General features: G+C 41.0%; 1 protein-coding gene across 3 annotated transcripts; it reads left to right on the top strand.

Annotated features, from left to right (window-relative positions):
- Window positions 1-8: 8 nt before the first annotated feature.
- MFSD1 (major facilitator superfamily domain containing 1) lies at window positions 9-15,742 on the top strand. 3 transcript variants are annotated; one of them, XM_009279040.2, is made up of 16 exons: window positions 9-114; window positions 205-257; window positions 424-536; window positions 902-944; window positions 1,504-1,571; window positions 2,405-2,513; window positions 3,686-3,788; window positions 4,508-4,606; window positions 5,399-5,510; window positions 6,526-6,582; window positions 7,250-7,406; window positions 8,511-8,608; window positions 8,948-9,060; window positions 9,556-9,603; window positions 10,347-10,407; window positions 13,873-15,742. In XM_009279040.2, the coding sequence occupies exons 1-16, from the start codon at window positions 96-98 to the stop codon at window positions 14,003-14,005; spliced, it is 1,386 nt and encodes a 461-aa protein (XP_009277315.1). In that variant the 5' UTR covers window positions 9-95; the 3' UTR covers window positions 14,006-15,742. The 3 variants fall into 3 exon arrangements, with proteins under 3 accessions (XP_009277315.1, XP_009277323.1, XP_009277307.1); XM_009279032.2 differs by lacking the exon at window positions 13,873-15,742 and adding an exon at window positions 12,874-13,671 and having other exon boundaries at window positions 12-114; XM_009279048.1 differs by lacking the exon at window positions 13,873-15,742 and having other exon boundaries at window positions 10,347-10,411.
- Window positions 15,743-24,448: the final 8,706 nt, after the last annotated feature.

The raw sequence follows: 24,448 nt of genomic DNA, 5'->3' as shown, positions 1-24,448 counted from the left end.
ATGGGGGCGGCGGCGGTTCTCCGGGCTTGCCCCGTGCCCTGCCTGCCGTCTGCGATCCGCGGCGCTTGCCGCACCGCCTCCTTGTGCTCGCGCTCATGTGCTTCCTGGGCTTCGGTGGGTGGCGGCGGGCGGGGTTGCTGGGTTTCAGGCGGCAACGGTGGGGGGCCGGGGACAGAGCTCTGAGGCGTCCCCTTCTCCTTGCAGGCAGCTACTTCTGCTACGACAACCCGGCGGCACTGCAAACGCAGGTTCAACGGGTGAGTAGCTGCCTGGGGCGGGAACGGGGTTACGGAGGCTAGGGAAGTACGGGCAGTGGCCCGGCCAGAAAGTGTACTTGTTTCGAAGTACTTGGATACTTATTCTGTCTCTCTGTAATTACCTTAGGAGTAATTACTTTCTTTAATCCCCCCCTTCTTTATGTAGGATATGATGGTGAACACAGCTCAGTTCATGGCACTCTATGCCTGGTATTCCTGGCCCAATGTGGTTCTTTGCTTCTTTGGAGGTTTTCTGATAGACAGAGTTTTTGGAATACGGTAAGTGTGATGTTAGCGTCACTTATGGTCAACGGATGGTAGACTTAAAGTGCATGTGAAGTGTAGGCTTTATAATATAAAGGTTTTTTAACTTATAATAAGCTTTTTCAAACTTTTTTTCACATGATCTAGGAATTTCCACTGGTATAAATGAGCCTCCTTCCCTTTATGGCTTAAATAAAGTGGCTTCAAAAATGCCAGTCTGTACTACCTTTTTTAAGGAAGCTGTCAAGCTGTAGCATTTATTACGGAGACCTTTTATTGCATATCAACCTCCCCTTGTTTCCTTGCTATAGGTCTAACGTAGTGTTTTGTAGGAAAAAAAGATTCTAGCTATGCATTAAGTGATTTTATTTTTCTTACAGGTTGGGCACTATAATATTTAGTGTCTTTGTTTGTGTCGGGCAGGTAAGTGCAAACGAGAGGGTGAAGGATGATATGTGTCTGAAGCTTCTCTACTAGGGGTGGGGAAAAAAGCCCGAATGGCTTCTTGCATAGTAGTGTGTGTTTCAGATGGGAGTGGGCAGGTGAAGAGAACTGAAATGGGAGAACGCTGAATTTTATTGGGGTAGTTGGGAACAGATGGGGTAACTGGTAACAGAGGACCTTGAAAGATGAGTGAAATAAGAATGTGAAGGAACCAAATGTTTTCTCCATTTAATGTGAAACTACTATGTAGGTGTATTTGGATAGGGTATGATGATAAAGGTGAAGCATGACTTGAGCCTCTAGAGGTGTTTTCTGAGTGCAGTTTCAGGGTGGGCCAGGTTGGATATTGTGTAGCCAGCAGGATGATGAATAAGGCAGAGGGAGCAAAGGCAAAAAGCTAGGAGTAGGAAGTGGGTGTGAAGTATTTCTGCAGGTCTGGGAAGGGAAAAGCATTTTTGTTTCTCTTTTGAGATGGTTCTAGTTTGTTCAATACTTCAAATATAAAACTATAATTTTTCCTTAAATGTTTTTTTGGCAGGTAATTTTTGCTTTGGGAGCACTACTTAATACTTTCTGGGTGATGGACATGGGCAGATTCATATTTGGGTAAGTTTAGAAGAGTATAGTATGTGCTCTGTGAGGTAAGGACTGTCTTTCTGTGTCCTAGAAAACTGCTACCGTGTTTACACTCGGAGACAAAATTGTTGGATTTTGAGGTATCTATGAAGTTGAGGCATGCAAGATCTTCAATCGCATTCTCGGTCTAACTAAAATTAGAAAGCAAAAAAATGGGACTTTGCAGGTTTTATTGAACTCAGAAATTATGAAACTACCCAAATAAAGAAATCAGTAAGCTGATAAAACTTAGTCCTCCTTTTCTCTTAAATCTTACTTTCCTGAGTAAAAGGAATTCTTAGCAACAACAAATACAACAGTGTTCCTATGGTGGCAAAAAATGAGAGCAAATGTCAGAAGAAATACCTCCAAGTTGTAAATGTGCCACAGCATAAAAATGTTAGAAAATCTGACCAACTGTACTGGGGGGTGGGCAGATGACTCCATTGAATTCTGATTCCAGGTAAGATGCCTACTTCTGGTTTCATTTGGGTCAGGATCTATACCACTTGGTTCTTTAATGCGGAAGAGAAATGAGAAGCTGTTGCCCATTGATTTAATTTCTGTAAATGATCGAAGGCAATTATAATCGCTCCTAGACTATTTAAGATACCTTTTAATTATTCTTAAGACACTACAGTTCTCTTTTGAATCGTCTTTAAGACTTCTATTGCCTTGTATATATTCATTAGATCTACCTGTACGCAGATACATTTCTCTGAAATACTGTCATCTTGGTATTGCCAGCAACTGATGGACTGCTTCCTTGTTGCTTTGCATGTTGCAAGTAACGTGTTTTCTTTTGTGCCTTCCTTCTTTTTTAGAATAGGTGGAGAGTCCTTAGCGGTGGCACAAAACACATACGCAGTCAGTTGGTTTAAAGGCAAGGAGTTAAATCTTGTGTTTGGATTACAACTAAGCATGGCCAGAATTGTAAGTGTAAAACTGTATAGCTTTAATTCATAGACTTTAAGGTGTGTGGCTTGCCTTGGCGATGAGACAGGTGGAAAACAGCATTTCTAATGCTCCCTAGGGTGTCTTAGTTAAAAATGGATGTGAAATTTAAAATGTTAAAAATTTGTGGTAAATAGGCAAAGTATACACAAGGAAATGGATTAAGAAGATTTCTTAGAACCTGTCAAACTACTAAAGAAGCCTGGTGGTGTTATTAGTGTAGATTACTAGGTGGGACAGTCACAGTGCTGCATTTCATCAGACTAATTGATTCTTGGCATGTCATAAAATGTTGGCTTAACTGAGTGTAGCTTGTGGTTCGGGGACTAAGTGCAGGCTCTGATGAATGAGTTGGGATGGCTGCTTTAAGAAACTCCTATCCTTATCTGCTATTGTAAGATGTTTTTATCCCTGTTACTGGTTCTGATAGGAACTGTGACTGCATCTCAGCTGTGCCATTTTGGTTTGAGATAATCACTTAAACTGCTGCTAGAGGTGGGTTTATGCTAACATACCAGCCTGTGAATGAAGAGAGTGGAGATGTGCCTCTCCAGTTAGGGGTCCTCTTCAGCAGCCTGTGGTATCTTAAACCACTGCAGGTATTTACCTTGGTAAAAGAGAGTTAGCTAGTCACAGCTGGGCCTGGGTTGATGTTCATGCTGTTGCTGATTAGCGGTTGCCTCATCTCAGCTGAACTGTAAAACTGTCTGTTGTTAGCCTTGGGATTGCAGCCATGGATCCCTTCTCTAGGGGGATAAGGGGGGGAAAAAAAAAGTGCTTCTTCCTGATGCCTCCCAGGTGGGAATCCTGTTTGCTTTAACATGTGGTATTAAATTCAACTCAGTTTATAAGCCAATGCAGTGTATGACTGTAGGTTTTATGGCACTCCTAATGTCTCCATTTAAACACTGTTAGAGTTGTATAAAATTTCAGTTTGTGACAGTATATTATTGTTGCAATGGTTAATTTATTACAAACACTGACCAAAGCAGCAGGGAATAATTTTATCATTGTTGCTGGTGGTTTATGTTCCCTGTGTAGCATCTTACCTGTTTGTTTTAAACACTGTTCAATAAGCAGTCTGCCTAATGTTCCTTTTGAATTCATATAATTGTGAAATATGTTATTCTTCACGAGTCTGTTCTGCCTAGGGGAGCACAGTGAACATGAATATCATGGGATGGATATACTCTAGAGTTCGAGATCTTCTGGGGTATACTGGTCCCAGTACTCTCGGGTTAACTCTCATGATAGGTCAGTAATATTTTTAATTGATGTCACCTGCTATTTTAGGATTCTGAATTTGAACAGCATGCATACATGTTAATGACTTCTTACTAATTCGAAAGGAGGACAAATATATTTGAGACTAGGAAGAGCAATTCAAATACTGTTTGTATCAATAATATTCTTATGCAGAGTGTATGATTACTGCATCTGATAAAATGTTGTGTGATTTTTTTGTGGTTGCCAAATTCAAGTTTGTGTCTTATGGAGATGAAACATTTAAGATGCTTTGAGTAAAGGACAAACTTGAATTTTCTGAAAGGTATCGTGTCAAAGCTTGTGTGTAGTTGTCTAATGTGTAAAAGTGAAATTTCAACTACCTTTGGATGTGTGTTCCTTTCCTTCAGCGCCATGGGTGTTGGTAACAAGGCCTAGGCTTTGTTTCTGTTATTACAAGGTACAGTTAAGGAGCTTGGCTGTGCTGAGTGGGAGGGGTGGTAATGTTTTAAATAAAATAAATGAAGGTACATGTAGCTACTCTAGTTCAAGGCAGATGTCTCATGCGGCAGGCTTCAGTATTTACACCTTACTCTTGAGTTGTCAAGCTATTGAGTCTTATACCTAAGACAAGCTGTTGTTAAACTTAGTTTGTATTAGATATGTAAAGGTATGCTACACTAGTTGTGCTTAAAAGCCAAATTACTGCTTGAGTCAACAATTAAACATGTCGCATTGCCTTCTTGCAGGTGGCATAACATGTCTCTTTTCACTGACCTGTGCATTAATCCTTGCTTATCTGGACAAGAGAGCAGAGAAGCTCCTTTGTAAAGAGCAAGGGAAAACGGGTGAGTGGTGTGGCTGAACCTGCCTTGGGCTTCGTTCTTTCATTCTGGAACAGACCCTTCCAGTTACTCTGTGCACTGTGCAGGTTTGCATTTTATGTAATCCAGTGGCTGCTGCTTAACATCTTTTTCACAGTTATAGCTGTAATCATAATTTTTAGTTCACTTTTATATCAGTAGGAAGTTTTGCAGTTTTAAACACCTGTTTGCCAGCAGATGCACCGTCATCTGCTTTATTTATAAAGCATGTGGAGAGCCTTCCAGTTCACACCAATTTGATCGGTGCCATTGCCACTGGTACTTTGTTTTGTTGGAATTGGTCTTATTTCCTTTAATAGGTGTGCAAAAACATGCAGCTCTCCTCCATCATGTGTGGTGTTTTGAGTTTTCTGTGTGGGAGAATTTAGACCAATTAAAAATAAACTAAATTTGATATCCAAGTAAGAGCATGTAACATGAGGCTTCAGACATGAATTTTACTAGCTGATTGAACATTTCCTTGAAAAAGTGGTTTGTATTTAATCCTCCTGCATAAGACTTTCAGAAGCTTTAGAGAACTTGTACATCCAGCTTAATGTAGGAGAGACAATTTGTTCTTGATTTTGGCACTGTTGATTTAGGACTTGTATATTCTTAACCGACTCTCACTGTGTAAACTTTAAACAAGAGAGTAGATAGTGGCAGGAATGTATGCTTTAGTAGTGACTTGTGATCACCTTAATGTTTGTTCAGTGTGGTTGAATTTCAGATATGCTTATGCTGACTGAAACAATATTGTCTCTTGTCCCACTCCAGGTGAAGTGATTAAGCTAACTGATGTGAAGGACTTCTCTTTGTCCTTGTGGCTTATATTTGTAATCTGTGTCTGTTACTATGCAGCGATTTTTCCTTTCATTGGACTTGGAAAGTAAGTCTCTCACTTATGTAGCTATTCCCCATGAATTTGGCTAACATTTAAATTAGCTACTTACAAAGGGAGAGGTTCAGGCTAATATTTAAGAATCCCAGATGGCTACAGAACCACTGGTCTCCCAGCAAGTCTGTGCTGTGGGTTGTCATTTCTTCTGTGGCATTGTTTGCTATACTTGTGGTACAAATTAACACAACTCTTAGTTTCCTTACCTGCTGAGCTTTGTTGGAAATACCATTGCTTAACATAGGCTGGGTTGTCAGAACTCAAAAGCATAATGCATGCTCCGTTTCCTGATTAAAACTTGATACAGATTTAAAGCATGGCGTGAGTTTTGGTGTGGAAAGCTGTGGACAGCTGTCATGTAGAATTCCTTCCATACTCATAAGCTATTGACTGAGTGTGAGGTGGGGGCTTAAATGTAGTTACAACTTTGGACTGAAGTTCTCTTACTGTGCTGACTTTGGTATATATTGTTTCAACTTGAAGCATTCATATGTAGGTTTCCCTTTTGAACCACGTGGCTTGATCTAATAGCTCAGTCAAATGGGTTTTGAATATACTTGGAATTGGAAACAGATCTCTTGAGCTCAATGCATGTTTTGTGTTGAGTGAGATGGAAAAGTCTGAGATGACTTGGAGAGGCCTTACAGTCAGCAATGTAGATGCCTATTTTTTGCTTGTGCATGTATTCTAAAAATTCTTACTTTGGTCTCTTACAGTATGCTCATTGCTAATGTCTCAGTATTGGATTACATGTTGGTTATGTACTTGGGCTGTTTTCCCCAAAGTGTAATTTGAATAGTCCTTAGGCAAAAATTTGTAGAGTCTGATAATAAGCTCCTAAATGCATTATAAATGAGGATCTGTGGTGGGATGTTTGTGTCAAACCTATATAGCTGTATTTAAAAATTTCCTGTAAACTAGGTTGTTGTGTCTTTACTTTGTCTAGCTTAATTTTTCTTTCATGTCATACAAGTGTGCATTTTTCTAAATCTGTTGGTTTTTTTAGGGTTTTCTTTATTGAGAAATTCAAATTCTCATCTGAAGAAGCAAGTGCAATTAACAGGTATATTGTGGTTGATTTAAGAAGTGCTACTTGTTAAAGGTGCTACTTGTTAAATGTTGATTTAACAATGTGCTACTGCTGTGTTCTAGGGGGTGTATGTATCTTTGGGCTTTCACCATGTGGGAGGAAGTTTGGGATCTACTGTTGCAGGTGGTGACTTGCATTTAAGTGGACAGATAGATTTCACATGGCCCAAGGAATAATTGGGAGGTGTGGGTATTTGTTTAAATAAAAATGTCTTAGATGTTCACATTGAGGAATCAGAAAGAAAAGGCTCTGTCTGAAGGGTATTATTTTGGTATTTGGTGATTCCCTTCTGAGTGATAGAAATAGCGGCACTAAGTTAACTAAATTTTCCTAGTTTGAAGATGAATTTGTGATGTAGCAAAAAAACAAACAAAAAAACCCACCACCACCAAAACAGTTGGTGGTATATGATTCCAAGAGCTCAGAGTATGTCACCACTTCCTTGGATGTTGAATGTTTTCGTGTCCTCAGACCTTTTGGGAATTTTGAGTTCTGGAGGGTTTTTTTGTGTGGTTTTTCTTATGGCCTCACAGGTAACAAGGGAATATGGTGTTTTGTCTGGAGACACTTGTATTGTGTAACACCTAAAGCTGCCCATGGCTAGCTGGTGTTCAGTTCTCTTATTTTTATTCTTTTGTAGTATTGTGTATATCATATCAGCACCCATGTCCCCAGTCTTTGGACTCCTGGTGGATAAACTTGGAAAGAATATCATCTGGGTTTTATGTGCTGTAATAACTACGCTTGCTTCTCATGTTATGTTGGCTTTTACCTTCTGGAACCCCTGGATAGCAATGGTAACTAATTCTCTGAGACTTATAGCTAAATATGATAAAATAAGAAATAGAGTTGATGATGAATTACTCTGCATAAGTTGCCACTGTGTTCTGACTGTTTAGGTAGTCCTCAAAACCTATTTTCATATCCCTGACTTTAAGAAGGATATACTATGTGAAACTGAGTTTAAAACTAAAGACGGTGAAAAAGCCAAGAATGCATAATACAGGCAAAACTAACGTGAGCTATCTGCAGTCTAAAGACAACACTTCAGGCTTTGGTGTTTCGTGAAGGGAGACAGTAGTTATGCATGTGTGTTTTGAGGTGGAAAAGATTGACTGCTGTCTGTAGCAGTAATTCTATAGTTGTTTAGTGCAAAAGGGTGTTCAGCTTCTTAGGAAGGATGGGATCAGACCGGAGGGCTGGATGGAGTAGCAATTCCTTATCCCTTCAGAGAAGGCCTTAAATTCATTGCAGTATACGTGGTTCAATGATGCTCTGTTGCAGAGGTCTGCTCTCATGCTTCATGGACACTCCTTACACTGGCTTTACTAGATTACTGTGCTAGGTGCTTGCTTTTCTCCTAAAACTTGTTCTTTTGGTGTAGTTCTGAAGCTTATTACTATCATATAATTTAAACCACTTTCAATGATTTTAAACTGTCTCTAATGTGCTGTATTGGATAGTGGTAAACCTCAATAAAAATCTTTGTTATTGATTTCCCCTTCCTAGGGCAGATTTCCTGAGAAATTGGTTTTGAACTAAGGTTTACAGGCTTAAATGTGGTGCTCACCAGTATATCAGGGTTAAAAATAGGGTCCTTGTTTTTCAGGTATTTTTCTAGTGAGTTGCAGCATTGATCTTTTCCTCTGGGTATTCATTTCAGGCTCTTTACTTAATGCTAATTAAATAGGGTTTAGGTTGTGGGTCACTCCTGGAAGAAGTTCTCTCTCCTTCTAGATGTGCATATTTATTTAGAACAGCATTGCAGAAAGTGTTACTTGAGCTCTTTTTTCTTCCTCTTTTGGGAGAAGAGGAAAACCAATATATTCATTTATTAGAACTTTACAGCAAAAATGCATTTTATCTAACATCTGTTTACGTGTTCTTATTTATTTCACCAGTGTTTGCTAGGAGTGGCCTACTCATTGCTTGCCTGTGCCCTGTGGCCCATGGTGGCCTTTGTTGTTCCAGAACACCAGCTGGGAACTGCTTATGGCTTGTAAGTACTTAGATCTGTCTGCTTATGCTGCTCTATAGTGACCATGTCCTGATACTTTTGAACCACTGAAAATCAAGCAGTTCTAACACGTTAATGGTTCATAATTCCTCCAGGTTCAGTCTAGCAGGAAGTCTTGTGTAGTTTCAGGATGTACGTGTGTGGTAGAGCACATGGTTGTGGTAGATGCACAGAAACTGCTGCAAAAATGTGGAGTCATGACTCTATCATATGTCATAACAAATGGGGAGAAGTTAATCTCATTGTTTGTTCCGTGCCACTAATGACGTTCTCTTTAAAAATAAATTTCTACACAGTGGTAATCCTTTGTTTATATGTTAGTATGCAGTCTATCCAGAATCTCGGTCTGGCAATTATTGCTATAGCAGCTGGGATGATTCTGGACACAAGAGGATACTTGTTTCTTGAAGTCTTCTTCAGTGCTTGTGTTTGCTGTAAGTATTAAAAACATTGAAAATGGATTCTGTATATTCAGGAAGTTTTATTAGGCTTTTTTCTTAATATTTCCTGTAAAACTGTAATAACTTTTCTTATAGTTAGAGGTTTCAACTGGGGCAATGTTGAAAGTAACTCAAACCTAGTGAAGTGTTTTGTGGTTTTCTTGAAGGGCTTTAGTGTGAGTAGTTTCAGTGTTTCAGGAAAAAAATGAAGAGTGAGTAAAAGGGTAGGTGAATGATACTCTTGAAGGCGATGTTTATGAAGGTTGTTATTAATATAACTAGAACTAAAATAACCTTTTCTGAATTAGCATGCTACTTATGAGCATAGTGGAGTTTTCAAAAGCAATGAAGAGATGCTGCTGGCAAAAATCTCCCCTCAATTACAACTATCGTGAAAAATCTTAGTTGTTGCTTGGTTGTATGTTAAAGCTGTTCTTCTGTCATTGTTGTAAATTTATTGTCAGCTAAAACTGTTCCCTTTTTTTTTAGTGTCACTAATAGCTGTAGTCATGCTGTATTTTGTGAATCACCTCACAGGTAAGTAAGTGTTTTCAGCTTCTCTTGATATTTGTTTTTATCATAATTCTTGAAGTTATCAAGCTGAACTGTTTACAGGTGGTGTTGTACAGTCCTGTCAGGTGCTATAGCTCATGGCTTTGGTACCAGGAGCATCTCTCGATGAGACCTGTCCTTGTAACATCATCTTTGTAGATGCTGTGGTGTATAATTCCCTGAGCCTTGCCGTGATGTTAAATCTCATCAGCAGGGCAGTGGTACCTATCCCTTCAGCTGACTTGAACAAATGTGTAGGATATTCTGCAGCTCTTTCTAAACTGCGTATCAAACTTGACTGTATATGTATCTGCAAATATAAAAACTTAATCTGTAGACTTTCCTTCAAATAGCCGTGTTCTTTCTCAATTGTTTTTTTGAAGCAGTAACTACCGAAAGATCTGGAAGGGGTATTAACCTGTTTCTTTCAAAGTTGCTTCCTCTTTCTTTAGTTTTATGGGGTATTATGGTGAGTGGTAGAGAAACTTCATTGTCATTCAATAGAAAACTGGATCAGGCTTGAGAGCTTAGTTTGGGCCCTGATTTTTGCTTGCTCAGATGATTATGAACACATTGCTTTTTACCTCAGTTTCTACTTTTGTAAAATTACTCCATTGATTTCTTTTGTCAAGGGCTCTGAGAACTTCTGTAGTGAGGTATGATATCAAAGATATAATACAAAAAGACCAATTTTGAAAGTTTCAAAGTGTATATTACTTCTGTTGCAGGTGGTGATCTCAACTGGTCTGCAAAGAAAAGGGAAAAACTGCAAAAAGTAGCTGCAACTGAGTAAGTACAAAGAACAATAAGAACAGTGTCCTTATGAAATGTTTAACCTGAAGTAGTTAAATAGATTACTGTCTGAAGTCAGTGTCTTTTGTAGGTCTGCCATTTGTATTGAATGTTATTTTCTTTCTTACCAGTTAGTAGTAGGATTTCATATTCCTGCCTCCTGTGAACGAATAATTAGAGGAAGTAGCAATTAACCAGGTGTCCTTTCCTGGCACTCTTCCTTGCCATTTTTCTTCATTTCAGTGGCCTTCCAACTGAGTGGAACTGAAGGGTATTTAAAAAATGTTCTATCGCTTATTTAAAAATGTGCTTCATTTATATGGTGTGTACCTGACCCAGTCAGTGCCAAATGTAACCTGGGTTTAATGTCAGGTAATGCATAGACCAATTTTTTTAAAGTGTCACTAAAAGCTAGAACTCTCTTCAGAAGAAACTGCACTCCAGTCACTTCCCCTTCAGTTTCAGCTTGCTCCTCTTGCTATCTTATTTAGAAGTCTTAAATCAACTTGTCTCTGAAAACCATGGCTTGAGTCTAAATTCCAGCGCTAATGTGAAACTCAGTTTGTGGTCAGATCTGTGTCATAAATGTTACTGATTACAGTGAAAAGCTTCCATTTTTAGAAAGAAAATGGGGCAGGGGTATTTCGATGAAGTGGAATCCACTTCCTTTAAAAGGCAATGGAGCATGTGAGGTGGGCTTAGGGCAGAAATTGTTGAAATAAGCAAGTTTTGACAGTTCATCCAATTAAGCAAATTTCATTCTGTGGGAGACTTGTATGTCCTGCTTTCCTCTCTACAGAAAATAAGGACAGTGACACTCTTCAGAATAGTAACTTAAAAAATTCTCTTCCTTGGTCTTCACAAAACATTGGTGACATGTTAAGGGTCCATTGCTGTGCATAGCCCTAACAGCTGGAATCAGGTACTCTTGCTTTTTAAGAGTGTTGTTTGAACAAACATGAAGGTATTGGTCACCTTCTGTTGGGATATCCCCTGGGCACTGGATTTATCCCCTTTGCACAGTGGAAAGTTTACTTGCTTTTTTGTTTGCTATCTGAGAATCCTAAATGAGGGGTAAAGCTCTCAGTGGATATGGAATGCTGTACAAGGGAGTGAAGCACTGGGTTAGTCTTACAACTTCCAAAATAATTGCCTTGTATTGGGGGAAGAGGAGAGGAGAAAGCATTATATGGCAAAATCCATTAAGAGGTGTCACCTTAAAGGCAAAACAAAAGACCCTTCCACTCCAACTCCTCCATTATCTACTTAATTAACTAGAAAAACTGGTTTTTTTTAAGTAGACATAATGTAAAGTCTGTCCAACAGACTGAGTTTGGGCAGCTTAGTTTCTGTCCTGATGACCTTGTTGAAGATGCTTCTTCTAGTAGTGTCGTAGCACCCAAAAATTCTGTTACCTTTTCCTAGTTCTAATTAGTGCTGTGAGGATTAAAAACAAGTGCATTGGAGAATGTAATGTCAATGGGGATGAAGTCTTGGTTAATGATTTTTTTTTTTTAAATGTATTTAAAACAAGTGTTTAATTTGCTTAAGGGTAGAACCAAGTCTAAGAAATCTGAGGTTCTGCTCTTCTGATTTGAATTTGATTGTGATTTGAATGTGATTGAGAACTGTTGGAGAGGGCACAGTATATGCATTTTGTGACTCTAGTCATAGTTTAACATTTGTCATGTGAAAGAGTAATTCAATATGCAGCTACGTCACAGCTTTCAAGACATCTGTAGAATTCAAGCTGCTTGTATGTGAACAACACAGAATTATTTTTCTTTTGAAATGCTTTCTGTTCTGACCTAATTCAGCTCAGTGAGTCTCTTCAGATTTTGAAGTCCATTTGCCTATAATGTTGTTGGAATTCTTTACTTTTTAATAGGTAACTACATTTCACCTGTAGATACTGTACACCTCACAGCTTATATATAAATTTGTTCCAGATAAATACTTTGCTAACAAGACATCTCTTATAAATGGACTTTATGGATTTCTCAAAAACTAGACTTGTAGCTGTCCATATGGTGATACTTACGTTGGTCTTGAGAAAAACAAAAACACCTGTCAACAAGGTCTAGCCAGGTGACTTATGGTGGGGTGCAACATGGTTTTGATTCTTGTCCTAATCTGTGGGCTTGTTACACATCAGGAAAGCTCAAGGAAACCAAAACCTCACCAGACCTGGTGAGCATGCTAGCTTAGTTGTGATGAGTATCATCCCTGAGCCAAAAGGTCACAGCCAGTTTTTAATAGAAATGCAACAAAAAACACATTGTACCCAGGAGCAAAGGAATTCTGTGTCCAAATAGACTGCTTTTCAGTCTGCCTGGCCCATGTGGAACGTGTGTAACACTTCCAGTATTTACTGTGAAAGATGGCTTTGTATTAGTGTATGCTGTGGGATATAGTATCTTAGAACAATATTTTCAGTAATTTTTATTACAATGTTTTTTGCAGAAAAGAAATTTGAATAGCAAATATCATCCAGAAGTGGGGAGCATTTGATCAGCATCATGTCAACTTGAAGAATTATAGTGGTGTTTAGTTTGGTGGTCAGCACTGGACAGTAGTTCTTTGGAAAAGAAACTAACATGCTGGGGATTTTACAGTAAATGGCTAAATTTTATGCTTTGTAACCAGTATTAACTAATGCCAAATCATCTCTTTGTTTGAACACAATGGGTTTACAGCGTTTTACACTGTTTAAGGTCTGTCATTGGAGAGGGTACTCTGCAACCCAAGACAAACACGTTCGTCTTAGATGACACTTTATACTAGTCTTTATCTTATGTGCAGCCACTACCATTTTCGTGGGTGTGGAGATTTTTTTAACGTAGTGGCATTTTATGTTCTGTAATAAGGCTCATTGCCTTACAGAGCTTAGAAACGGGTCACTTACTACCTTTGTCACTGTCTTAATGCAAACCACTGTCTTAAGCTAAGTATATTTAGAGCTCTGTTCGGTCCTCTTTCTCTTTAAGACTTATGTGGAAAATGAGCAACAATGCCCTGGTCAAATATTGACTCTTTTGTAGGAGATTGCTATTAATTCTGAAAGACTGCTGAGCAGTATTTTATTTGCACTTTTGACAATTGATTCTTTTTGTATTGTAATCTTTATTTTAAGGAGTGAAAGCTTGTTTAATAAAGAGAGTAAAAATTGTTACAAAAGCTCACTGAGCATGTTGTAATCTGTAAAAACCAAAAGGTTTATCTTTCTACTGAAGTCTTACAATCTAAATAAAAGGAAACTGCAGAAAACAGCCTCTTTCTTTCTTTACACTGAGTGAGTAATCCATACGCATCTCTTAGTCTCTTTTAATCTGATATCCAGTATTCATCTATAAACATTACAAGCTTTTTCTGATTATTAAAAATAGAACTGCATACAGAAGATGAAGTTGCTTGGGTTTGCACTCCTCAGTGCAAATATCTTAAACCAATTTTCTTTTCCAGAGTGGAAGAACAAGAGAGACTCAGACGTCAAAATGAAGATGACTTGGCTAAATTACGGCCAAAAGCTGATGACTTCAGTTTAAGGAATAAATACCTCTCCAAACTAGGTGCTCAGAAGTTAGTAACAAAGTAGGGGTTTTCATAATGAAGAATAGAACAATGAGATGTTTATTTTAAGAACTTGGCTTATTGTTTCAAATAGCCAGCAAATCAACCTCTGATTAAAATGCTAAATGCATGCTTGTTCTCAGAAATGAAGTCTCACCAATGGTAATTAAAAATCTAATGAAGAAAACTAATCAGTGGCGGACCAAGTAAGTCGAGGAGCAGGCTTAGTATGATGCATGATTCTTTTTATTTTTTTGCGGCTACCAGATAATTACTTTTCCTATTTATCGACAATGGTACACAGAAGTCTGTGGAAACAGCATCTTGCCCCACTTGCAAAAGTGGATATACGTTGAAGTTCCTGGTACACAAAACTTTGTTTCCAAGTACTGACAAGTACTGACAACTACCGCAGCAAAAGCAGAGTGATGCACCATACTTTTCTGCAAGCATAGATCCTGTTTTTAAAATACTTGGCTTAAGCTCCCCCTCCGCACCGTGGGTAAATAACACAGATACCACTGAAGGACCATCTGGCTGTCTATTTGAACCCATGAGCTATGTACTACACCCTCCTTTCTAAAATACTCGGTGAGTAGCTTGAGTCAATAGCCAAGACTTGATCTCTTCAACAATATCTGAAATGTGAAAGCTTTGTTTCAGTAATCAAACTGCTGTGAAATGAGCCTTGATATGTAGGTATGGGTTATTTAGCCTCTCAAGTTGGACAACGTGGTGACTGTGTTGGAAATGGTCCGTTTCATTTTTCTTACGGAAAAATGTAAGGAAGGACTACTTTCTTTACTTCGGTCCAAGCAAATATTTCAGAGGAAACCAAACCATACAATTTCAGTGTTACAGTTCAAAAAGTGCTAGCCCTGGAATTTAATACCAGGTCACAGGCCTAGCAATAAACCTCATGTAAGTCCTGATTAATGTGAAAATTGATGTATTTTTAAGAGGTTGCGACTAAAAATGATGAAGAGTTAAATGCAAGAACTGAAGCTTGGCGTTCAGTGGAAAAATGTTGTTCAGTTTCATAATGAAACTTAATGCTTTCCCATAACTTCAGTGGAAGACTTGTTGCTGAATAGCTAGTTCCTACTAACTCCTGCAGAGTACATTTTTCTTTGTTTTTGTTACTCATAAAGGCTGGCTTACATAATTGGACAAACTGTTCCTAAACTAAGCTGATCTTACTTTAAAAGGCAAGAGCATCTGGCTTTCTGGAGCACTAGGTACACCAAACGAAGAGCTCTGCTATACAGGTGCACAGGGGTGAGTGAGCTTTCCTTGGCTGACTTCAGGACTCCTTATGTGCCACAAAATACTTAAGAGCCTTTGATGAATTGCTTGACTGCAGAGAAAGTAATTTGTTATAATAAAAATGTTACATTATACCTGTAATATTTTTTTGCCTACAGTAATTTAAGCAGACCTTCTGGAACTCATAGTCTTAAGGTGTTTTGTTTTGGTTTTTTTAAAGATGCTTTTCAGTGGAGATTTCTTTCATGTTCCTGAAAGACTAAGCCAGGACTATTTTGGTTAATAGTTCTGTATTCTGAAGAACAATCTAGGAAAATAAAGTAGCAGGTTGTGAACTATGCTGAGCTTGCTGCCAAAGGGGAGTAGTACACTGACCTGTGATAATTTTTATTGGTGCTTCCTGTGCTCCCTTTGAGAACCAAGCACTATCAGCTCTGAGACTGGTTGATGCAAGTTGGTTTGTTTTTCCTTGTAGACTTGTGAATTCTGGGTCTTTTTTAATAAAAGCTTTAAATGGATGCTGGCACCTGTATTTTTCTTACCTGTTTCGTGATGTGTTGTTGCCCTTGGTGGTTGTCGAGACTTAATATGCTTTTTTTTCTTTTTAAATGAGCATGACTTCTGCTTTCCCCTGAGAAATATGTAGAGTTTCTGGGGACGTGTATCTTTGAGGATCCAAAGGCAAAGTTTCCCCCAGTTGCCCCCCACTGATGGGTTGATGCATTTTTTTTTTTTTCCTTCTTGGGGAGAGAGGGAATTAAATTCTTGTTTTTCTATTGCTCTTCTTCATCTCCTTCAGCTACCTGCTTCTCCTCCAATTCTGACACGTTACGGTTGTAGATAACTCTTGCTGTTACCCGTAGATTGGCATTTTGCGTGTGACATGACAGACAATAACTGTGAACTTAATGTCTTGTTGAAACTTTATTTTCAGTTCCTAAATTCTCTGTACCCTTGAGCATCTTGCTAAAGTACTGTGGTGGACTTCTGCAAATGGTGTAACTTCCCCTATCAGCTCAACTTCAAATGCCCTCGCCCTTCCTTTCTGAGGGATTTCAGCCCATTGATTTCCTTTTACCTTGCTTTTTCAGTTGTGGATGTGGAGCATGGGAGCCACCTGGCTTTTGTTCCCTTATCCCCCATTCCTCTAATAAATTTCTGGTAGGATGGAGCCTTCCTCTTTCTATTGCCAGCCCTTTTGCTTCCATCCCTGCGTTAGAAAGTCGTGATGCTGTGTTTGTGCTTCAGACTTACAATGCATACTTCATAGTTTCAGGTTGATCATCAAGAGGAAAGGGGGTTTTTGAATTCGGAAATGGAGTTTGTTTTTGGTAGAGAAAATCTGGTTGTGATCGTTGTGGGAGGGATAAGGCCAGCAGCTACAGCAGCGAGTGGGCTGCCTGCCTTGGCTAGGGGAGGGACTGTTTGAGCATGAGCTGCTGGAGTGTTATTTGGCAATGTCTGTGCGACTCCTGTTTGCAATGAATTTGGAACGGCTTGAGCTGAAAGCTGCTTATCTTTATAAGGCTGCCTTTTTTCCCCTGCAAAACTTCCCTTAACAGCTTCTACACCCACCAGCCTGAGAAGCTGTTGGTACGGCATGGCTTTTCTGACTTTTTTTTTTTAAATACAGAGTTTATAGGTTGGGCTGCTTCTGGACTGCAGTGGTCTGACTAAATTCTGCTAGTGGATATGAACACTTGTCTGGAGATGTTTATAGAAGAGTTAGTAAATATGGTAGTAAATAGTAAATATGGTAGTAAATAGTAACTATGGTAGTAAATAGTAGTTCAACACAGTATTTTATTAAAATCTGGAGAAATTTCAGAGGGAGGTGTAACTTACGAAGAATATAAATGGTGTTACCTGTCTCTCTGCTATTACTTCTGCTGCTCACGCGGGGTACCCCCAGGCATGGGGGACTCCCAGAGCTGCTGTGGCTTTTGGGTGGTTCTGTTCCTTTCCATTGGGTGTGGCGTGTTTTTCTTTCTCTTTTGATATGTCTTTTCTTCAGGGGCTATCGCTGGATGTTTCAATAGGCTTTCTCATTCTCATTTCAAAAATTGGTTAATATTCCATTGCATATCTTGCCACTGTAGGTGCTCTCTTACTGCTTCTCCTGTTGTGCAGATGGTCAAGCAAAGAGGCAAAGCAGAGCTGCTCAAATGAACTGCATCTCTGAGTAACATGAAAATCTTTATTCCTAATATGTTCACACTGTGTTCTGTTGGATGGGGCAGATGTGCATTGGCGTGAATGGGAAGCCAGAAAGCCCTAGACTTAAGTACACATAGTGTGCTGTTTCACGCAGACCTCTTCAAAAGGAACTGTTTAAAGCATAGAAATACTCTGTCAATATTTAAACTTGCCATGCATATGAATCATGAAATATCTCTTTCAAACGTTCAGTAGTGGAGTAGCTGCCCGAGTGACACTGCAGTGCTTCAGATCTTGTGTTGTTCTCCAAGTATGCAAATGTTTTTGCACATTTGAGATTTTTTTCATAAATACTGGTCACTAAGAACAACAGAAGCATTTGTGCCATAAAGATAGTACTTATGAACAAGCTTCTTATCCTCCAGGACCTTGAAAGTTTTATAACAGCAACAGTAGTGAACTCTTCTTCATCCTGAACCTCCCAAGAAGCCTGTCTTTGAGATGGCACTAGAGCAAGACAGCAGGAATGGTTTTGTTTGTCATTATCCACGAGGAACTGTGCCGAAACCAGCTTGCGTGGCCTGCTAAACAGCTGTCAGAAGTGGTGGATTTCAGTTGTTACCAACTTCAGTTGAATTTGAATCAACAGATTGGAAATTCAAGTTGCTCTGTCTCATCGCCAAGCCTCCGTCTGCTGAATGTTAGAGAAAGAAATAGAAATAGAAGCAGCCTTGGCTGACTGGGTGGCTAATCTGGATTCCCTGGTTGAGTTTGCCCGTGTTACTGTAGCTACACCAACCGTGCTCAGATGGGGAGAAAGCAAATGCACTTCTGCCCAGAGTTCCGATGGAGGTGATCTGGAACATCTGAAATAAAGGTTTTGGATTTTGTTTTATTTAAATACGGAGAAAGTGTTCATAAAATAAGTCAAAGTAGTTCTGTCTGTTTAGTCTGGGCTCTGGCTTGTGTCAGCATATGTAAAATTGGATAGCTGAAGCAGTTACCATGTCCTGGCCATCTGGTCTGCCCTTCTGAGAGAAGCTGCCACTGCTGTTGCAGAGATTACTTGAAAAACATTTTTATTTTCTTCTTTTTAATTTTGTGGGTGTTTTTGCCAAGTTCCTTAAAGTTGAGTATTATGAAGAGATTATGAACAAACGGGACCCAGTTTCTTGGCTTTTCCTAAGCTTGCTTTCTGCTACCATGTCTCTGCTGCTTCTCAGGTGTATGACATGACTGCTTTTCTGCCTTTTTTTTTTTTTTCTTTCTTCACTCTGATGCTTGTGTGAATGTGGTCAGTCAGTGTCCCAGCTAGATCATTTGTTGTCAGGCTCTAAGTAATTCCTCTTTACTCTTGTAGTGTTTTCTAGGTCTCGTATGGCTGGCATGCCTTGCTGCCTTGCTTCCTCTCTGAATAATTGCTGCTCCCAGCTGACTTGAACAAAGGAGTGTGACTCAAACCTTGTGGGCAGCGATGGGTCTGCAGTTGCCTGTAGCTCAAATATGGGGTTGGAAGCAATTAGCACTTTCTAGGAACAACGACTGAAATTATACTTTTGTTATGGTACCTGCCGAGGTCCTTATCAGGTTCTTGCATGTGAAGTTTTGTACAGATAGTCGAAGCTTGTTCCTATCCCACTGTGCCCAAAGCATTTAAACAACACGTAATGGGGCTTGACACTGTGGGAGGGAAGAAATCGGAAGCTCCCCATTCCTCTGACCACTGGGTTAGCTATTTTATTGAGCTGCCTTTGCAGAGAGAACAGAAGGTTTCTGGCCAGACCGTTACTGCAGTGACAGCGAATGTGCCATAGGTGTGGCATTACGATGTGACCATACGAACAGTGTGCTCACGTTTCCAATTGCCTCATGTTAGGCAAAGCCCCGCTTCTTGGCTAGTCAACTCCCCGAAACCTTTGGCTCCTGCTGCTGTTATGATCTGCAGGGCAGCTAAGCTGCATCTGAAGATGCTGTGGAGAATCACTTTGTTACCTTTTCTGAAATACACTACATGTAAGGTGGGTGCCCCTCTGTTCTGCTCTGGTGAGACCCCACCTGGAGTACTGCGTCCAGCTCTGGAGCCCTCAGCATAAGAAAGACACGGACCTGTTGGAGCGGGTCCAGAAGAGGGCCATGAAAATGATCAGGGGGATGGAACACCTCTGCTATGAAGAAAGGCTGAGAGAGTTGGGGTTGTTCAGCCTAGAGAAGAGAAGGCTTTGGGGAGACCTTATTGCAGCCTATCAGCACTTAAAGGGGGCTTATAAAAAAGATGGCAGCAAACTTTTTAGCAGGGCAGGCTGGACGGGGCTCTGAGCAACCTGACCTAGTTGAAGATGTCCCTGCCCACGGAGGGGAGGTTGGACTAGATGACCTTTAAAGGTCCCTTCCAACCCAAACTATTCTATGGTTCTAAAAGCCTCTCTTCATAGTGCATTTAGCGTGCATAGTCCTGGCTAGCAACAGAAGGGGTTGCTACCCTTTAGCTAGGGTGCTGATGTGATGGACCCTGTCAAGGAAATAGTAGCCAGGTGGTAATCGTCATTGAAGTAGCTTTTTGAAGTACACTCATAGCATTTTAAAAAATTCGTCACCTAACTAATGACTGTAGACGACTGTTTACCTCTGCTCTGGTGTCTTTCTCAGTTATTCGCTATAATTTTTCTTTACAGCCCTCTTTACAACTAGAAACAGTAGATGTGCCTTTTGGAAAGCACTTCAGCTTTATTTAGTCACAGCTGGCCCAGGAGATGATGACAACTTGCCCCTCAGTCCTTCACAAAAATATTTCCTGTGTTCTTCACCCAAATTTGTTCTCGCTACAGTTTGCCCGCGCTCTGGGGGAATTGTAATTATACTTTGTTGTTGTTGTTGTGCAGGTGAGTTTTATGGCTCTTCTTTGAGTCTCATACCCAGTAAAGTGGTACAAATCTGCAGGAATGTGCTTCCTCAGCGAGGGGCAAGCCTTGCTGGGGCACCTGTCCCCTCTGCATTCACAGAAGGCCTGGTAAGAGGACCACCTTGGGCAGTCTGAGCCCCAAAGTGAGCCTGGCTCTGTTAGTTTGACCAGAAAGAAAGTAGAGGAGGGGGTTGATGCAGCTGTTCGGGCTCACCAGTGGCCTCCAGATCTTGTAGAGCAAACTCCAGCGCTGTAGGAGTTGGCAGTTAGCTACCCGGTACATGCAAATGAAGAGGTAAATGCTGAGGGTGATGTGAAATGAAAGTAAACAAACAGCAAAAAAGCCCACAGACGAGGAAAATGGTTTGGATCGACTTGGCTCAGGTGGCACTACTGGTGGGGTTGGTGTCTCCAGTGTGTTGGGTGAGGCTTCTGATCATCAGAAATAGCACACTAAAATGATGAGGAAAGGAAAGAGGAAACCAGATGCGGTTAGAGCCATGCCATAGGGGAAATAGCTGCTGAGGTTCTTGGGGCTCGTTGTGTCATAGCAAACGGTGTGGTTATTGATAACACCAGTGCAAGCGTAGATCGAGGTGGGCAGGAGCTGCAGGAACACCAGTGCCCAGGATGTAGCTGTGCCAGCAGCAGCCAGGTGCTGGGTCCTGTAGGGTAGGGAGCGGATGGGGTAGCAAACACCTAGAAAGTGGCAGACGCTGATGCAAGTCAGCAGCAGGATGCTGCTGTACAGGTTGGCGTAAAGCAAGAAATGTACCAGCCTGCAGAGCAGCCCTCCAAAAGGCCGTGTCCTGCAGGATGTAGTTGATGATGAGCGAGGGCAAAGAGAAGAGGTAGAGCAGGTTCAAAGAGAAGAGGTAGAGCAGGTTCGCTAGGTAGACGGTGGTGCAGGTCCAGTCCTTGGCACGGCAGCAGCTGAGCCACAGCATGGCTCTGTTGAGGAGCCGCCCCAGCACGAAGATGGAGCTGTAAGTAAGGCGTAACAAGATGTATAGCTTTCCACAAGAGGGCACAGAGCCTTCCCGGAGGTGCAGTTCTCCGTTTCCCTCAGCCCCTGCATTGCTGGGTGCAGCTTTAAGCACCATGCACTGCTTTTCTGTTGCTTTAAAGCTCTCCCTGCCAGAAATAGAAACACAAACAGCTGACAGTCATTTGTCACTCTTGGCCCTTGCCTCTTGCCACCTCAAAGAAATCTGTAAAATCCTAATTAAAGCATGCACAACCCTCTGAAGAGATGAAACTGCAATGGAAATGGTGCATCACTGTTACCACTTGAATTTGACCAAAGCGGTGACTGCTGCAAACACTTGGTGGTATGCCCTTGGGCACCAGCACTATATTGCAAGGGCAGCTAAATGAAGCTTATTGCAAATGCAGGCTCTGCCACATGTTGAAATTCCTCTGAGCTTCGGTTACTTTAGGGGGGCAGTTGAGGGAAGGGCTTAAGCGAGCACACGTTTTGCAAGAGGCGTGCCTGGGACTGCTACTAGTTTGGCATTATGTGCAGGTTGGTTGAGAAGAGGCAAATTTACAGCTTGCCCATAGCAGCAACAAGAAAACAAACTTGATGGATAGCTGCGGGCGACCTCACTCACTGGGGCAGAGGCAGAGCCAGGCTGGGGAGGGGTTTGCTCAAAATGTGTGTTCGTTGCAATCTGAGAAAATATGGATGTCATTTCCCGTTTCCCAAAGGAGTGGGTAAGAGATGTTTTTCTGCTTTCTGGTGTCCTCTTAGTCCCATTTAGAAATATTAACATAATTTGTACAGACTAAATTTTTTTTTGAAGTTTGTACCCAATATACCTCCCGAATCTCCCAGAAAAGCAAGGGAAACAGAAGGGGTTCGTTAGCAGGCATCCCGTTCTAAAGAGGGCAAGGATCAAACCAAACTGAGAAATGACCGAATGGGTGTGGTTTTTTTTTTTGTTCTTAATTTACAGGAAAGCTTGGTAACTTCTGCATGTAGTCACCTGAGCCAGCACTGTTGACGAGTTTTCTCCTGTCAGGAATGATGACATGCGTGTTCTGGTGAGCCTCTCTGATTTTATCTACCTGGGATGCTTGTTTTACACTCTTATGTTGGTCCCTATTTGGGTTTGTCTTCTGTTGTAAATCAACAACATGACCCCCTCGGAGCATCTCTGAGCTGCGGGCTCCTGAGTCATTACATCACTCCCGAGATCTTCGCTTACCGTGCATCCTGCAGTGAATCCAGCCGTGGAGGGTCCTGGCCGGCTCCTCTCTGCCCTAGTAAGGTCATTGTCCTTACTGCAAAACCCCTCCAGGCATGCACTGGCCCCCCGAGTATGGAAAAGGGTTTTAGCCCTCACTAGGTAGTGATATAAATAACGTACTTAATCTCAAAATCAGTAACTTACTGCTTGGTTTTGAATTATTGTACCAATTTCTTCATAATCTGCTTTATGTAATTTAGGCAGCAAACTTTACTCGGGTATCTTTTAATATTACTGCAAAACCCCTCCAGGCATGCACTGGCCCCCCGAGTATGGAAAAGGGTTTTAGCCCTCACTAGGTAGTGATATAAATAACGTACTTAATCTCAAAATCAGTAACTTACTGCTTGGTTTTGAATTATTGTACCAATTTCTTCATAATCTGCTTTATGTAATTTGGGCAGCAAACTTTACTCAGGTATCTTTTAATATTTTGACCCTTTGAAAAACTGTTCTGTGCAATAAAGATACCAAGTCTGTGGTATTAACTGGGAGCCAGTGCCCAGGATTGCTGGGCGCTGCTCACCCTCCAAAGGTAGGGGAGATGGATCTGGACTGGTGGATGAGATCAGGAGGGAAGAGGTGAGAAGTGAGGTTTATCCCGACAAATGCTCCTGTTTTCTGGGCTATCTGTCACTAGAGGTCAGCACTGCAACATACAAGAAATGTTTTCAGTATTAGGACAAAAAGTCTTATTTCAAGGCCGCAGCTGCTGTCATTCGTTTCTGTCACTTATTTACATGACTTTGGAGGTTCGTTTCCAAAGACAAATACTAATACCAACAGTCTTCAGCAGGAAGAGGTCGCTTTTATTTCTTCTAATAAAAATAAAACATGGTAGGGTAATAAAGTGACCAAACTTGCCTTTTTTTTAAAGCTGAATCACAGAATGGTTGAGGTTGGAAGGGACCTCTGGAGATCACCTAGTTCTGCTCGAGCAATCATAAGTGTGTGTGTCTAACTTTCTGAAATACTGGCCCATCTGTGTCCCCTGCCAGCTGCCTGAGGCTGCCACGGTTTGCTGCTCAGACTCTGCTACAGTTGCTTTTGGTCCAATTTTTGGAAAAAGCACCTGTTCCCCACAGCTCTGTTGGATAATCTGGTGGAGATGCTGGTTAACTCCCATCGGAGTTAACCGAAGCTGCTGCCATCCCACCTAATATGAATGCAGCGATGGCTGCGGCCGATGTGTCATCTCTGGTGGATGTGCAGCAAACCGTGGCCCCTGGTTCATGCAACAGGACGGGTGGCACCACAGCCCCCTCCCCAAACTAGAGCTGTCAACTGGCAGCGTTGGCATCGTCAGCAAAAATCCTTTTGACCCCAACTGGATGTGTTTTGTGAAGCCTGAAGTTGCATAAAACAATGTGGGTTTAAATTCTAGCTGGAGTGATCCCTGCTGTCATCTGTTAGATAAAGCAAAGTTATTTAAAACAACTCTTTCTCAAAAAAAATCCAACCCCTCTGGATTGGATGGAAAAGGAAGGAGTGGTGAAAAGTCCTCAGATCTTGCAGTCTAAGACCTAAATCGTGTCCTCCATGGAGAAGTGTTGTATGTGCTCAGTGGTTTCTTATATAACTGTGTGCGTGTTCAGGCACAGGGAGTGCTGCTGACCCGTTTCATGATCAGGCCTTGGTGTTCCCATCACAAAACCCTCGTTTTCTGTAATTTCACTTCTATCAACAGCTCATTCTGTTCTTACAGTCTTGGTGGGTTACAGCAGGATAGAGAAGTTTCTGCTGCATGGAGTCTTGGTCCAACCAGGTAGTTATGTCCCCCCAAACCCTCAGTTCTCTTAAATTGAATTTGTTTCCAAGCTGGGTAAATTCTTGGTCTTCTCTGTTTCCTTGGGAGTGATTCGGTCCATGTCGCTTAGGCTGCTGGCCTGGGAAC

The sequence above is a fragment of the Aptenodytes forsteri genome, unplaced genomic scaffold, assembly GCF_000699145.1.
Source record: "Aptenodytes forsteri isolate BGI_AS27 unplaced genomic scaffold, ASM69914v1 Scaffold299, whole genome shotgun sequence".
NCBI lineage: Eukaryota > Metazoa > Chordata > Aves > Sphenisciformes > Spheniscidae > Aptenodytes > Aptenodytes forsteri.
This window is presented reverse-complemented; position numbering and strand designations above follow the sequence as displayed.

Excerpts from the sequence above, each read along its gene's own strand:
- MFSD1 (XM_009279040.2), top strand. Across the intron at positions 258-423 it reads TGCAAACGCAGGTTCAACGG|GATATGATGGTGAACACAGC; the intron begins GTGAGTAGCTGC and ends TTCTTTATGTAG. Across the intron at positions 537-901 it reads GACAGAGTTTTTGGAATACG|GTTGGGCACTATAATATTTA; the intron begins GTAAGTGTGATG and ends TTTTTCTTACAG.